A 15,636-nucleotide genomic window follows, 5' to 3' on the forward strand; every position below is an offset into this window, starting at 1 on the left:
CCATTTATGAGAGAAAAATCGAGAGTATGCCCTGTGAGTTTGGATTGGACTTGTTCGAAACATGCTATCATTCACTGTATAACTTAAGTTCTCCATATCTTGCTTAGTCATACGAATGTCACAGGTTTATTAACCATGGAATTATCTTTGTGATTTTGATTAAGTGTTTAACGTGAAAGCCATGAGTTTGGAGTCTCTGAGACAACAGTTAGGAGCAATAGAGTCATTTACTTGCTTTTTGTCAAGTCTTTGTTCTGTTTTGGATTTTTTTGTTTTGTTTTGCTAAGGGACTAGCAAAAGTTTGATAGGAGCATTTTAATGCGGTATTTTAATAGTTAATTCCTCACATTTTTCTTAGTTAATTCCTTAACGAATCGATTTTTAACTCAATTTCTATTTTTTAGGTACATTGGAGTAGATGATGATGAAATGAGCTGTTTGGCCCTAAAATGAGCATTTTGGCCTGAGAAAGCGTGTCTTGGAGAAATTGAGCCAATGAGAAAGCGAGCTAGACAAGAAATGAGGAGTGGCAGACTAACCATCCGAACTTCAAATGAGTTGAAACTTTCCATATTCATTCTAGAAAGCCCAAGGATCATTTCTTATGAAGAGTGCCAGAGCAAACTATGAGTGGAAGACATTCAAACAATCAGCCCAATTTTCTACAAAAGCAAAACTGGAAAACTGGACCTGTAAGAGGTCCAGCAGCATTTCCGGCCCAACCACATGGCAATACATTCTGAAATTTTACCACAGTAATCTATATTCATGGGGGAATATTTGTTATGAAGAAGTCTTGGGCAGAATCTAAACTTTCGGTGGAGATAAAATTGAAGTAAATGAGTAGGAAATGCATCATCATCATCACCCAAAAACATTCCATGTTTTAGGGTGTAATCATCATGTTTTCTCCATCATTTCTCACACTAATCCACCACCATCATCACCCAAAAACATTCCATGTTTTAGGGTGTAATCATCATGTTTTCTCCATCATTTCTCACACTAATCCACTATCATCATCACCCAAAAACATTCCATGTTTTAGGGTGTAATCATCATGTTTTCTCCATCATTACTCACACTAATTTACTCCATCTTTTCCAATTTCACTCTTCTTTCTCTTCCCTATATAAACACCTTCTCCTCTCACTCTAAAAAACATTCCTTCATCCATTCCATCTTCTTTGTCTCTCCATTTCCTTTCCATTTTCTCTCCATCCTCTAGTGCATTCAACGTTTCAAGCAAGGCCAAGGGAGAAGAAGAAGGAGCCGTGAGCATCATCATCCATCCTCCACCTTGAAGCTTGCTTTCGAGATTCAAGAATCCATAACGTTTCATCCTTCATCCCCATCTCCATCTCACGGTGTAATTCAACCTCTTTCTTTGTAATCTTGCTTAGTTTCGTGAGAATTGTTTTTAGTTGACATTTATGTTTGAACAAGGTTTATATTCTGAAATTTTATGATTGAATAAAGAATTTCGATTGTTATGTTGTGATTTCATAGTTGCTTATGTGAGTTTGTTTAATTAAATTTGCGTTATAGATAACTTTTGTATTTTAATCTTATGTGGTTGCAAACACGTAGGGTTTTGATATGAATGGTGCTAGGTTTAAGAACATGAAATCGACTTTTCGTTTTGTGTAAACTTGAATCAAAGTAGTAAAGGTTTTGTGCAAAGACCGAATTTAATTAAAGAGGATTGCAATTAGATGGACTTTTCCATACTAAGTTGTACACTTGAGTTGATAGCCTTTCTCTATGTGTAATGCGTTAAACATGACATGATTGACTAGCTTTCTAGGGTTTGATTGCATGTTTAATAGGATTAATCTAGGTGCTTTCACTTAGATTAATTAGCATTGAAAAGTGAAATATGGGAAATTGTTTGCTTTTAACGTTTCACATGATCAACTCCTTTCTCATGACTTAGATGACTAATATTAGGGTTTGAATCAATTTTAATCATATGTTTCGATTTTGATCTTTGTTCTCTCATTCCATTCGTATTTTTATGTTTTTGCATTTTAATTATTTTGTTAACTTAGTTTTATTTTCGAAAATCCAAAAACAAAATCCCCCCTTTTTTCTTAAATAATGTTTATAGTTGTGAATATATTTGTGAATATTATACTTTGTTTTAATTTTAATTGTTTAATTGTTTGACAATGACAGGTGTACCCTCAATCCCCGGAATAGAACGATCCCTATTTGCTTATACTACTAACGATATTTCAGGGTTAAATTATGCGCTTGCTTTTAGCGACATCACTAGCGTAGCGATTAATTACCGGCACTTGCACTTGCTCCAAAACTGCATTTTTTTCGGAGTTAAATCATTCCTAACCTCCTCCTCAATAATCGAGGTTAGTTTGATGTTCAGCTCCCCATCCACAAAAATTTTATCCTCCTCAACTACTTTCTGCTGGTCCTCCCCTAAATCTAACTTCTTGGCAATTTTGGCGGCTTCACTTTCAATAACTTTCAAACTAGCCTTCTCAAGTTGCCTAGAACAGCTGCCCTGGCCAGACCCTAAATCATTCAGCGGTGTCACAGGTTTGGGTGAGTCAGCTGGCATCTCTTTCCCATCAAACTTCGCTTCTAACCTCTGAATCCTTTCCTCCCAAGCGGCTCTTTCCCTAGCAATTTGTTGCTCCATCTCCAACTCCCATTTGGCTCTTTCCTCAGCAATGATATTTTCTTTCTCCTCTGCTAGTATCTTCTTAACACTTGCCCTGACACTATCTTCTACATTTAGCTTTTGTCGTTTAGGTAGATGAAAATATGCAGAAGGCTTGACGAAGCCACCAACACGGCGTACCCTACCGGGACACTCAGGATGTCCCAACGCCAAAGTCAGAACATCATCTGTTCCTTTAGGGTTGATTTCTCCTTCAGACACTTTCCTCTTCAAATTTTCCTGATATAGACATAAATCACAACACAGAAAAATTATCCTTGGGATGCGAAACCTGGAAAACAAAGCTGAAAGTAATAAACAATTCGAACAACTGAACTTACAATTTTTCGACTTTTTTCTTCACTGTTGGCCCTTTAAAGTTGCCGCTCTTATCTTGTCGGGCTTTTATCCACATTGTAGCACGATCCAACTCTTTAATCGGTATTTTTTCAGCCTATAAATATGAATACACACGAGTGACATCATGATCACAATAAAAAATATATTGTGAATAGATTTCTAAGACGAATACTAACCAGTTCTTCCTGGAAGTTAGCATATTCTTTCTGTGACATTCGATGAGGATACTTATTCTCCTTCCTCTTTGTTCTCTGCATTTCGTGGAGTACCTACAAGCATATGCAGAAAATTATACAGTATATTTTAGTATTTGCATAAACAATAACCAATAATGCATAAACTGTTCCAAATAGGTCTAAGTATGGTATTAGACAAACCTGAAATTGTTTTGAAGTTCTATCAGCCACGAATGTATTCCATTCATCTATCTCAATTGATCGATAATCATCTGGAGGGAACTATAAGAGTTCAGGAGTATCCAGACAGGGAATAATGTACCAGTTAGTTAGTTTGCTCTTGAACTCTCTCCATTTGTTGGCAGCTGATGTAATAACTAGTTTCTTCCACTCTTTCGGCACCACATAAGCATCCTACACATTAACGAATACAAAGTAACATAGCTTTAATTAATGCTTTTTGAAAAAATAAACTTAATGAAATGTAAATTAGTCAACAGCTAGCAACAACTTATAAACAGATTGTTTACCTGAATACTATTCCAAATCTTGTCTTTTTCATCCAAAGGCACATTTCTCCAATCATTTATAGATATTGGGATCTTGGTGCATGCCAACACCCCAATGTAGGACTGCATCTCCTTAGCTGCCTTCCCAATTGGCTCCCCATCAGCATTATAATTCTCCTTTAGGTTCTTTCCTTGAAGAAGTAGCCTAGTAATTCGATTAATGGTTACTATCCCTCGCTTAAGCAACCTCAATCCACCAGTGACATTCTCATCATCATCAGAATCCTCGGATCACTTGCAGACTTACTACCAGATGACGACTTCTTTGATGCCACAGCCTTCTTGGACTTTACTGCTTTAGGCGGTAGCATATTTCTCTTGGCAGCCGCATCCTTGATGGACTGAGCAGCTTCCTTTGCTTTATTCGATTGAGGACTTCTCCTAGGGAGGGTAACCTTGTTGGCTTCTGCCAATCTTGCTTCAGCCTTCTTGGGGGTAGCAGGTTTATGATTTGGAGAAGTAATAGGTGGTTCAGAGACGGTTCTTCTACTACGTTTCATCTGCACCGCCTTTATCCTTAAGGCTACAGATCTAGCAAGTTTACATGTGCTTGCAGATGGAGCCATGACCTGCAATACAGAATAAACATAGTTAGCCCTATAATACATGTTAACAATTAATGTCAATAAATAGATACGAAACTGAAACACATAAAACAATGAAATAACTAACACATAAAGCAATGAAATAACTAACATAACTCAAAATTAAATAACACAGAAAACAATGAAATAACTAACATAATCTTCAATGTTAATATATGTGTTTCATCAAACACACCAGTACATACAGACATTCTAACACAATTCAATCATGAACAAACAACCCTAACTATATGGTTTTTTTTCCCCTTAGCCACGTTGATTGGAATCATTTTCCACCCATATTGCTTCATCTCCAGGACGCATATAATTGTTATGCTGATCACTATCTATATCATCAAAAGTCTCGATGGATGGCATTGTTGCTTGAAATGGTTGTTGTTCTACTTTGATAACTTCTAACTCCTCATCCGAATCAGCCCCTTGGTAGTCTCTATCTGGGACCCTTACTACTACTGACCATTGAGCATCGAGGGGATCCTCAATGTAAAATATTTTCTTAACATGGCTAGCTAAGACAAAAGCATCATTAAGATGACCTTTCCTATTCAGATTTACCAATGTGAACCCGAGTTTATCTACTTTAATGCCCCTAACATTCTCAACCCAATCACATTTAAACAACGGTACCCTAAACTTGTAGTAGTCCACCTCCCATATTTGTTGTATGACACCATAGAAGTCCATATCATCAGTTTTGGGATTTTTATCCTTTGCACTAGAAACTTGCATTGAATCAGCAACTAAAAAAACCCCACTGTTTTGCACTGATCACACATTGTCCCACACCTTACTGTTGAAATCAATACCATTAACCTGGTATCCATTAAAGGTCGGCATTATATGATTCGGTCCACTTGACATCCACCTCATTGTTTCCGAAACATTATTTTCTGGAAACTACAGTTCATTTGAAACCTACAAATTAATAGATTACATTAACGTAATGTTGAAATCTTAGTTTTTGTTGATCACTAAGAATCAAGTATATGATCGCATACCCTCTCCTTTAACTAGACAGCAAAGGTCTGGTTCTGTTTATCCTTCAACCACTTTTCATTTTTGGAAAACCTTGGATTGAGAAGCTTCAACAATTCCAGATGTTCACTGAACAACAAAAACACGAAACTCAGCGATTTAAATAAAAGAATAATGAATCAATTCATGGACAATAGGAAAACTCATGATAATTGAAAGTTTATGACTTACATGAAATAAGGACTTGCATCCTCGATATTCTGCAATATACACAGATGTGCTTGATGCATCTCCTTGCCATAGACAGAAATCATGGTAGGGCCTGATAACGGTTTGGATGCATTACGGGCTCATGGTTTGGAACTTTCAGGGATTCCAGCAGTAGAAGCATCACTAAGCATACGTTCAGCGCAAAACTCAACAGCCTCTTCGACAATATAACACTCTGCTATGCATCCCTCAGGATGCCTTCGACATCTAACCCACCCTTTAAAGACTTTCATGTACCTCTCGAAGGGGTACATCCACTGAAAAAGAACTAGACCACAAAGCTGAACTTCTCTCACGAGATGCACAGTTAGATGGATCATAATGTCGAAAAATGAAGGCGGGAAGTACTTCTCTAATAAACAAACAGTAACAACTAAATCTGCTTGCATTTTTTCCATCTTCGAAACGTCGATCACTTTAGCACATATTGCCTTGAAGAAAAGGCAGAAGCGGATGATTGCATACCTAACCGGCTTCTCAAGAACAGAACGTAAAGCACTACAAAAAATAATTGCAATGGCCACCCCAGTTAGCGTCGGCGCAAAAAAGCCATCGCCATTGGTCATAGATTTGTTACGGGAAACAAGGCGTCGCAAAAATAAAAATTAGTTTGTGACGGCAAAGGAGAGCCGTAGCATATATGCTACACATGGTTAGCGTCGGTACTCAATTGCCGTCTCCAAAGCTCCTATATTTGCTACGGCAAAGCAATGTAGTCGCAAAAGTATAATAGGTTTGCGTCAGCAGTATGATGCCGTCACTAAAATCACTACAAAAAAGATGCGAGTATGAGGGAAAAAAAGAAGAAATAAAAATGATAAAACTGATCCAGATCTGGTTTCCTCTCTCGTTCTCTTCCTCTCGTCACAGGGCAGACACACAGAGAACCTCATTCCATTATCTTCCTTCGTCTTCCTCTTAGGTAACTCATCTATCTTTATCGTCTTATTCCTCACTCATGTAACCAAACCCGAGACCTAAACACTCGCCATACAGCCTCTCTCCGTCTCTCCTCTGGGTCCTCTCTCTCTCTGGCACGGCCTTTTCTCTCTTCGACGGTGACGGACTGACGGGTAAGTCTGGATTTATGGGTTTGTGTTTTTCACTCTTTATGAACTTCAATCGATCGGTCTCTTACAGCGACTGCGTTACTGGGTTTTCAGTTTGCAGTGTCCTTAAGAGTCAAGGCTCAAGCAGAGTTCTGGGTTCTTGAAGGCTTACTAGAAGGCTTGAAGGCTGGGTTCAATCGATACTTCGATTTCAGTTTTTGATTTCAGATTCTTGAAGGGTTGAAGGCTGGGTTCGATTTCGGATTTCTGGGTCAGTTGCTTGGTTACTCACTTTACTTACAGACTTGAGGGTTCGATTTCGGATTTGGATTTCTGGGTAAGGCTGGGTTCAGTGACTTCATTCGATACTTCCAGTCTTCCATTTCTGGGTTCGATTTCAGTTTTTCCAGTTTTGTTCATACTTCATAGTTGTTATTTGTTAATTTGTTATTACTATCTCATCTCTCTCTGTGTGTAGTTACTGATATGATCACCAATTATTGAATCAGTCTCATCGTCATAGCCATGGTGGAGAATTTCTTGACTGGAGGAGAATTTCTTGGGGAATTCATGAATTTGGAGGAGAATTTCTTCCAGTATTTCCAGGAAGATGAAGAGCACACGACCTTCCCCAAGCTCCCTGTCCCTACTACTTCAACTTCATTTGACGATTTCACCCTTCATCTGGTATCTCTCTCTCTCTGATTTCTATATAGTCTGTATTTGATGGAGTTGGTGATAAGGTTGTGGGTGTGTTGGTTGAATATAGCTTTGGTTGTTGAATTGGCAGGTGGAGCAGCACAGAGAGACATTGGAGGAGACCACCCAAAATGGGTTCAGGCCTTGGAAGTGGAAAAGTCCATTGAATCCAATTCCCAAGAGAGTGAGTGAGAACCCTTTTCTGTACTAATTAACAATGCTTGTTCTAATCCTCACTGTGATTCTTGGAGCTTAGAGAATCAATCTGCTCTGCTCTGCTCTCTGCTCTTGGTTTTTCTAGTTTGTTTTTCCTGCTCGTTAGTTGGTTTTTTACATGTTTGATAAAATGACCCAATGAACTTGTTGTTTGCCACTGCTGCGTTTCATGATTCAATGATTCATATGCTAATAGTTTGAGTGGTGTTTTGCAATTAACGAAACAAATAGTTGACTGGGTAAATTTGATGTTTTTCGAACAGAAAAATGCTGGGGATCCACTGAGGAATGGAGGGTAGGTAAATTTTCTAAAATGTTCTATAAGTTAGCTTCAGTGCGTTAATGGGTGAAGTGTCTAATGTTGATCTCTTGTTGATTGATTGACTAGCTATAAGCGTAAGATCACGAAGTCCAACTATCATGAAAAATATTCTGTCAGAAACCAACTGCAACATATCCTGGCAAATCTAGGACCTGAATGTCCCTTCTTTTTGAAGTCTATGATACATTGTAATGTTGTCCATGGCTTTAGTTTGGTAAGTGTAAGTCCCAAAGAAATTTCTTGTGGAAGGTCGTTGCTATTACTAAAGTTGTGGCTGTTGGACAATGAAATTTTGTATGTTGATTCTTTGTTTTCTTCATTTGGCCTAATTGAGAAGGCACAACTTCTTACAGGTACATTCACTGATCCACCGGAGTAGAAAGACCATGTCAAGCAGTAAAAAAGTCAAGATAAGTTTCTGTAATCTGTTGCCAGTTTTGGTAATATGCAAATGTATTGGACTATTGGTATGCTGCTGCCAGTTTTGGACTTTTGGTAGCAAATGGACAAATGGTTGTTGTCTTATTGAGTTGTTGAATATGTCATGGAACATTTTATCCATATTTTTACTATTTTCAAACATTTTTTCCATATTCTCTTCCGGTGGATTGAAGTTGGCTGCGTTTGAGTGTTCGCAGCACGAGGTTTGTTTTTCACTTTTATGATTTTTGTTTTGTGTTTATTTTTTTATTTTGATATAGAACCTAATAGCAAGTGTATAGAACGATTTTGATTAGAAAAATTGATTTTTTTTTTGTTGGGACTGATTGCTTTTGGTATGTGGATTGAGCTCAATAAAAGAAAGCTATAAGTCGTAGTGGTAGAAGAGCCTTGGGGGACTGAATGCTTTCTTGGTCAACTTTAACAGATTTCTTTTAATGGGACTTGTTTCTTTTATCGCTTTAACAAATCAAAGAATTTTAAGTGTTTGTGTATTGGGATTAATTTAATGAAGTATGTAATGACATAGGGGCTGAAATGACTAGTCGCGTCCACTATATAACTGAAATTTACAACATCTTTTTATCTTGCACTTGCACCACCTCATGCTGCAATGCCCTTACTTTATTTTTCAGGGGTTGGGTGAGTGGGATGGAAGAGGTTGGCAACTAGTGAGCATGAGCCACTGTAGGAGTATTCTAGATCTTTACAGACATGGTAGGGGGTGTTGCATACTTACTGCATATTGAACTTCAAAGGCAATTTGCATTATGCATTTCATTACATGCCGCATTTTGTTCCTTTTAATTTCTTACCATTTCATGTTTGAGTTATTTTGGTGAGACACATCCTGTTTGAACTTCAATGGATGGTAACACTGTTCAGGAACTTTTGTGTTTCAGTAATAAGGCTTCCTGGTTGAGCTGATTTGATTGAACTAGTTTTGTAAGAGAGTCAGATATTTAACTTTAATAATATCTGTTGTTTTTTTATGCAGGTGATGATGTGAAGGAAAAAAAAGCCCGACCCTTCAATTGATCTTGCAGCCGCCAAGGTAAACAATCTACATTCTAATTTGACATTTGCGAAAGTGAATATCCACTTCTTCTACCTTCACTGCACATTTTTAAATATCAAAACACTAACTGCCTATGCTTCACAGAGACTCAGAATATTAGGCAGAGAGTGTGTGGCTGTGGAAGATAGTGTTATTGAGCTACAGGTACTTATTGTTTTATCATAGTAATCAGTTGCTTAATATTCATAAGCATTGTATTTTAATTGCAAGTTGAAACTCAAGAAATTGGTCCGAGCCAACTGGTAAAGTGTGGAGATATTTAAACTGCTCTTCCTCATGAACTTGGGTCTCAGTCGTTCATTTTTCGTGTTCCTTCAGGATTACTCACGTTTCATGTTTATGGTTTGACTACACCTACATTTGAACTAGCACTTTCAAACCTATTGGCTTTCAATTTTGGTATATGCAGTTTGTTTTTGTTCATTACCTTATGTTGTTCCCTGATGGCATACTTTGTAGGTATTTCAAAGGTTCTGAGCTTCTTGTTAATTTACAAGATTATGACTATTCTTTGGACTTGTGGAGTCTTGGTTGTATGTTTCCTGGAATGGTAAGTATTTCTCCACATTTTCCCCCCTGTCATCTAATATATTAGATACTGTTATATTGTTGTAGTTTTTTGCTGGTATATTATATCATCCTCAATCAACCCTGACAGTATGATGTTATGATCTTTTACTTTGGTCGGGGTGCACTTCAATATCTGCAATGGCTTTTCTATGTACAACTAGTACTTTATATGCAAAGAGAAGGTTTATCTTAGTATTGCATGGACCATGGCTCGTGATCTGTTTGCCTTCATCCATGACTGGCATATGGCAAGGAGGTTCATAATTTGATACCATGTCAAGAATTGAACTGCTGTCTTGTAATGCTTATGCTTGAGCCTTGTTCTATACAGATATTTCGTAAGAAGCCATTTTTTTTGGACGTGATAACTATGATAAGCTAGTGAAAATAGCAAAGGTATGTATGCCATTCACGAATTTGTCTTGTATATATGCTTTTAGTATTATATGGTCAATCTAGTGCCTTTGTCCCGTTCAATTGCTTCATATGCCATCACTCTCTTAGAAGCAATCAGTAGTTTAGTCGATTTTTGTGAGTGGAATACTTTACCGAAGGCCTTAGTAATTGATCTGCCAATAATGTATTGGTGTGCTGTGTTGCATGTTTCTCCCATTGATTTTCTAGCTTTTTTTATTTTTCTTTAATGAATGCTTGAAGATTTCTAACTTTCTGTTAAAGGAGGCTTGCAACAACACTAGAGTAATTGGTTCGTGAAGTGGATCGAGGAAGATTCCTGCAAAGTTTATCTTGAATTAGAGCAAAATAACTAACTTGTAAAACTCAAGTATCTTGTAAACTTTGGTAGAAGCTTCATTGATGAGGAAAATTAAAGTGTAAAATTTCCTTTTATATAAGCTTCATTCCTTTTTGTAGTTTTCATTCATTAAAAAAAAAAAAAAAATCGGCATGCGTTTGCATGCCAATTTTTTTTTATTCATAAATAATATTTTTGCCGTAGCAAATGACTTTTGGTGACGGCAAAAAACTTCAGTAGCGGTTGGTGGTGACGCCATTGGTATTTGCGACGGCATTTTGCAGTGGCAAAATTCTTGCGACGGCAAACGTTTTGCCATGGCTAATAGTCTTGCGACGGCGAATTGCCGTGGAAAATACCATTGGCGACGCCACCAACGGCGTCGGAAGAATTGCCGTCGCAGAGCCGTCGCCAATGCTCTTTTGCAATGGCAAAATAGGTTTTTGCGACGGCATCGCGCCATGGCCATTGCAATTTTTTTTTGTAGTGAAGCAACAGGAAGAAGAATCTACATGACAGTGTGACAATCATGCGATTTCAGACTAGCAAGTTTTAAATCCTCCATAGAGACAAGATTCCTTACATTTGATGAAAACTGAATAGGAACCGTCATTTCAAAAAAAGAGCTGCAAACTATTTTTTTTTCAGCAACCCTTTTGGCACCAACTTTTGGGTTCAAACCAGCCCTAATACCCGTTTCCACCATGTCTAAACGCGCTGCAACCCCATCCTTTGTCTTCCCGGGAATATTCAGCAATGTACCAACGATGGCATCACAACAGTTCGTCTCGATGTGCATGACATCGAGATCATGTCATACCGGAATATATTTCCAGTACTCTAGTTCAAAGAAGACAGACTTCTTGTTCCAGCAAGGTCTACCTTGGTCTTCAACACCCTTGACAGGAGGAGAGTGTTTCTTTTTCCCAAACACACAGTTCAGACCCTCTACTCTAGCAAACACCTCCTCTCCAGTTAATGGTAGAAGAGCTAGGTCCTCCTCTATGGTGTTGTCAAAAGCAGCAGATTGTTTCCTATATGGATGATGTCTAGGTAGGGATCTGCGATGCCTCATGAATGCCATTTTTTTACCTTTCTTTAACCTATAAGGTCAAATCTGGTCAAGGCATATTGGACAGGCATTGTATCCTTTAACAATGCTACCAGACAAGTTCCCGTATGCAGGAAAGTCATTAATAGTCATAGCAGCACCGCTTTCAGTTTGAAGTAATCCCCTCTTAGTGCATCGTATACTCCCTCAACCCCATCCCACAACACTTTCAAATCATCTATTAATGGCTGCAAATAGATGTCGATATCGTTACCAGGCTGCTTCAGTCTCGATATTAACAATGTCAACATCATAAACTTCCTCTTCATACAAAGCCATGGAGGAAGGTTATATGTGACCAGTATAACTGGCCAACAAGAATATTTGCTGCTTAGAAAACTATGCGGGTTAAATCCATCAGAAGAGAGGGCTAGTTTGAGGTTCCTAGGGTCGCTACTGAATTCTGGATATTTTTTGTCAAGTAATTCTCAAGTAGGAGAATCAGCTGGGTGTCGCATCATTCCATCTTTCTTTCTACCAGACTCATGCCAAGTTAGATTCTTAGCTGTGCTGCTCGATTAAGACAACCATTTGAACCTAGGGATTGGTGGAAAATACCACAAAACCTTCACAGGTATCCCTTCCTTCACAGTTTTATCCCTACCCAATTTCCACCTTGGAACACCACAGTTGGGGCAGATAAGAGCATCTGCATGCTGCTGTCTATACAAGATGCAGTCATTAGGACATGCATGAATTTTTTCATACTCCATCCCTAAAGCACTAAGTGTCTTTTTAGCTTCATACAAAGACAGAGGAAGCTGATTCCCTTCAGGAAGCAAACCCCCAATGATGATAAGCATATCTGAATAGCAAGCATCGGTCATTCCATGCTTTGCTTTCAAATTGAAGGTCTGAATTATACCATTTAGCTTGGTTGTCTTGGTACAACCAGGGTACAAAGGCTGATCCCCATCCTCTACATACTTCAAAAACTCATTGGAGTCCTCGGAAATCTGCTCATCCTCACTTTCTCCTATTTCTACATCATTCTCCCCATCCCAGGTTCCCAATCTACAGTTTCATATTCAACTCTATTGTCATTCATAGCAGATGTAGTAGGTTCTTCATGCCACTTCCAATGCTTATAAATCTCGTTAATACCATTCCAAAATATATCATCCTTAATAACTCCAATAGAAAATCCCTCCATGTTACTACATTTCAAGCAAGGACAAGAAATCTTGTTTTTGTTATTGGCATTAGACTCGGCAAACTTGAGAAACTCTACTAGTCCTAGCTCAAACTTCTTTGATCTTCTATCAGCATGCATCCATGACTTATCCATCTTAAATATATAAGTTCCTTCATATATAACAAAACACACTCAAATCCATGCTAATTCTCAAAGTAACATTGCTTAACATGCTTATACTTTAACTATACAATATACTCGTTAAGACTAGTACTGCTAAGAGTAGTCTTAACACATACAAATTTATTCACATATAGCTACAACAATTACATCGATCCATGACAATTCTAATGTTCAGATTGCATACCATGCTCATACTTTTATTATACAAAGTAATACAATATTCTATCAAGGAATAAAAATGAACTTATGATTATACTCAACTAGCTAGCAGTAAACATATAATCATTATGTGTAGGCAAAGATATGAACAAAAGGATAATTAGCTAGTTGCTGACTACATATATGTATAAAGCACAAACATTGAAAACTCACCAGAAATTTACACAAAAAAGCCTTATGTTTTTCTCCAGTACACTACTAGCAGTGAGCCTTCCTTCACAAATCCTTTTGTACAACCAAATTTTCCTATCAAGGCCAACAAAACAGAAGAAACATGTTACAAAACAAAAGAACTATTATCCAAGCTCAAAACAAAAGAACTATGATCCATATTTCTTATAAATTATTCTTGTCATAGTGATAGTTTCCATTGGTTTTATGCAAGATTATTTTATACTATGAACCAAATATCAACAAAGGTGAACAACAGAATAGTCCGGTAGTACACCTGATACAGCAGTATGATTCAAAATCTAACTGATTAATAGAAAAAATCCAAATTCTGAGTTGAAACCTAACAATAAGTCTGAAAATGAGGAAGGTATCAAAACAATCGATCAAAAGTTTATCTTTAATCAAAGTAAAGTAATCTACAATCATAGAAAAAGATTAAACCTTTAACAAAGAGCTTGTTTTGCAAAAAGTAACAGAAATATGAAAGGATATAAAAACAATTTAGTTCTTATATATGATTATGGTATAACATATGTATGTTATAGATGGGTAGGTCTATGTTTTACTTTGATTAGAATCAATACAAACCGGAGATGATTATACATATGGTGACTAATTATCCCAAAAGTAGATAACTAACCAATGATGCAATAACATCAATGAAGGACTAAATTAAATGGCAAGATTATTATATGCTATCTATCAAATAAGATAAAGGTACAAAACAAAATGGTTCAATAGAATCCAATTTCCTATTCTTGTTCTTGTTCTTGTATTTGAGAATCGAAGCACTTTGTCAAGATATGAGATTAATATGGTCATTATGAACAGCTCTTATCATAATACAAATAACTAATATCTATTGAGAAAAAAGAAAAGACTAGCTACTTCTAAAAAGATTAACTCAGATCAGATTCAGGTCAGAATCTGATATATCCTTGAACAAAAATTATCAAATTGACTCAGCCGTCAAGCCAACTTCTCAACAAACCAAGTTTCTATTACGTGCTCAAACTTATGTTGCAACTGTCCATTTGGCCAATCCCAAATAGAAGCCACAGTGGCAATGATATTAACCAATATTTAAACTAAAGTGATAATATAATTAAGAACATAATCAAAGGGTCACGGAGACAATGAATCCATGGACTTTGCTTTACTTTTTCAAACTTTATTTTGATCAATAGAAGAGCAAACAGGATATAACAAAACAAAAATTGATAAAACGATTCCACTGAAATGCCCATATCTATAACCCTAGCACAAACAAAACTAAGAGACCATATGGAAAATATAGGAATACTCTGAGCTACATAATCAATGAAAGTAAAGACCATATTGCATAAAAACATGTATGGACGTGTGTTTGGGATAAATTATTCTCCCAAAATTAATGAAAAAAGACCATAACGTATGATTTGATTTTTGTCATGCAAAACTAATAAAACACAGCTTATATGCACCACCATATGTTCAACTCCTACTGAAGTAGGCAGCTGAATCCTATAGGCAACAAGGCCACAGGTCTTAGTCAAACGGTCCCATCCACCCCATTCTTAATCTGCTATATATTAACAAAATCAGGTCAAAAGTCTACAAGAGACTAACCTTGCTACGAACACGCCAACCAAGTCCAAATGGTCGAGATAGCATACTAATCTTTCTTGTAGGGAACTCTTGTGTTGGCTCTTGATTGCTTCTGGGTGAAGAATCTTAAGGTATAGATCTGCAAAACAACTATGTTTCAATTAAACTTACTGATTTCATCTATTGAGAAACAAAACATATGCATCAAAAACCCAATAATAACCAAATTGAATTGAAACCCAGATCATATAAATCCCAGAAAAATTCACTAAAGCCTATACCTTTTTCAAAAACAAAGCTTAAACCACCATATCGAACTACCACATGACCTAATTAGATTGAGAGAGAGAGAGAGAGAGATGACCAGTCCAGGTGAGATTGAGAGAGGGCTAGTGTCGGCGACCGTCCAAGATAGATTAAGAGAGACAGAGACGACGAGTCACTGAATGATTGACTTCAG

The 15,636-nt window shown here is 37.2% G+C and overlaps 1 protein-coding gene and 1 long non-coding RNA gene across 2 annotated transcripts; both read left to right on the forward strand.

Moving 5' to 3' along the window:
• The first annotated feature begins 6,801 nt into the window (after window positions 1-6,801).
• Window positions 6,802-8,572, forward strand: LOC121051129. The gene is made up of 6 exons (XM_040513133.1): window positions 6,802-7,024; window positions 7,197-7,374; window positions 7,478-7,570; window positions 7,866-7,897; window positions 7,991-8,138; window positions 8,262-8,572. Exons 2-6 carry the CDS (start codon window positions 7,213-7,215, stop codon window positions 8,301-8,303), a joined length of 477 nt encoding a protein of 158 aa, XP_040369067.1. The 5' UTR covers window positions 6,802-7,024; window positions 7,197-7,212; the 3' UTR covers window positions 8,304-8,572.
• A 748-nt stretch (window positions 8,573-9,320) lies between these two features.
• LOC112190923 lies at window positions 9,321-10,814 on the forward strand. Its single transcript, XR_005805223.1, has 5 exons — window positions 9,321-9,419; window positions 9,528-9,587; window positions 9,903-9,993; window positions 10,345-10,409; window positions 10,692-10,814. It is a non-coding gene; the product is annotated as an uncharacterized LOC112190923 (long non-coding RNA).
• Window positions 10,815-15,636: the final 4,822 nt, after the last annotated feature.

Source organism: Rosa chinensis, chromosome 2 (genome assembly GCF_002994745.2).
Source record: "Rosa chinensis cultivar Old Blush chromosome 2, RchiOBHm-V2, whole genome shotgun sequence".
In the NCBI taxonomy this organism is placed as follows: Eukaryota; Viridiplantae; Streptophyta; class Magnoliopsida; order Rosales; family Rosaceae; genus Rosa; species Rosa chinensis.

Coding starts and splice junctions, on each gene's coding strand:
- LOC121051129 (XM_040513133.1), top strand. CDS start 7,213: ATGGTGGAGAATTTCTTGACTGGAGGAGAATTTCTTGGGGAATTCATG. Junction 7,375..7,477: donor ACGATTTCACCCTTCATCTG/GTATCTCTCTCT, acceptor TTGAATTGGCAG/GTGGAGCAGCACAGAGAGAC. Junction 7,898..7,990: donor GATCCACTGAGGAATGGAGG/GTAGGTAAATTT, acceptor TTGATTGACTAG/CTATAAGCGTAAGATCACGA.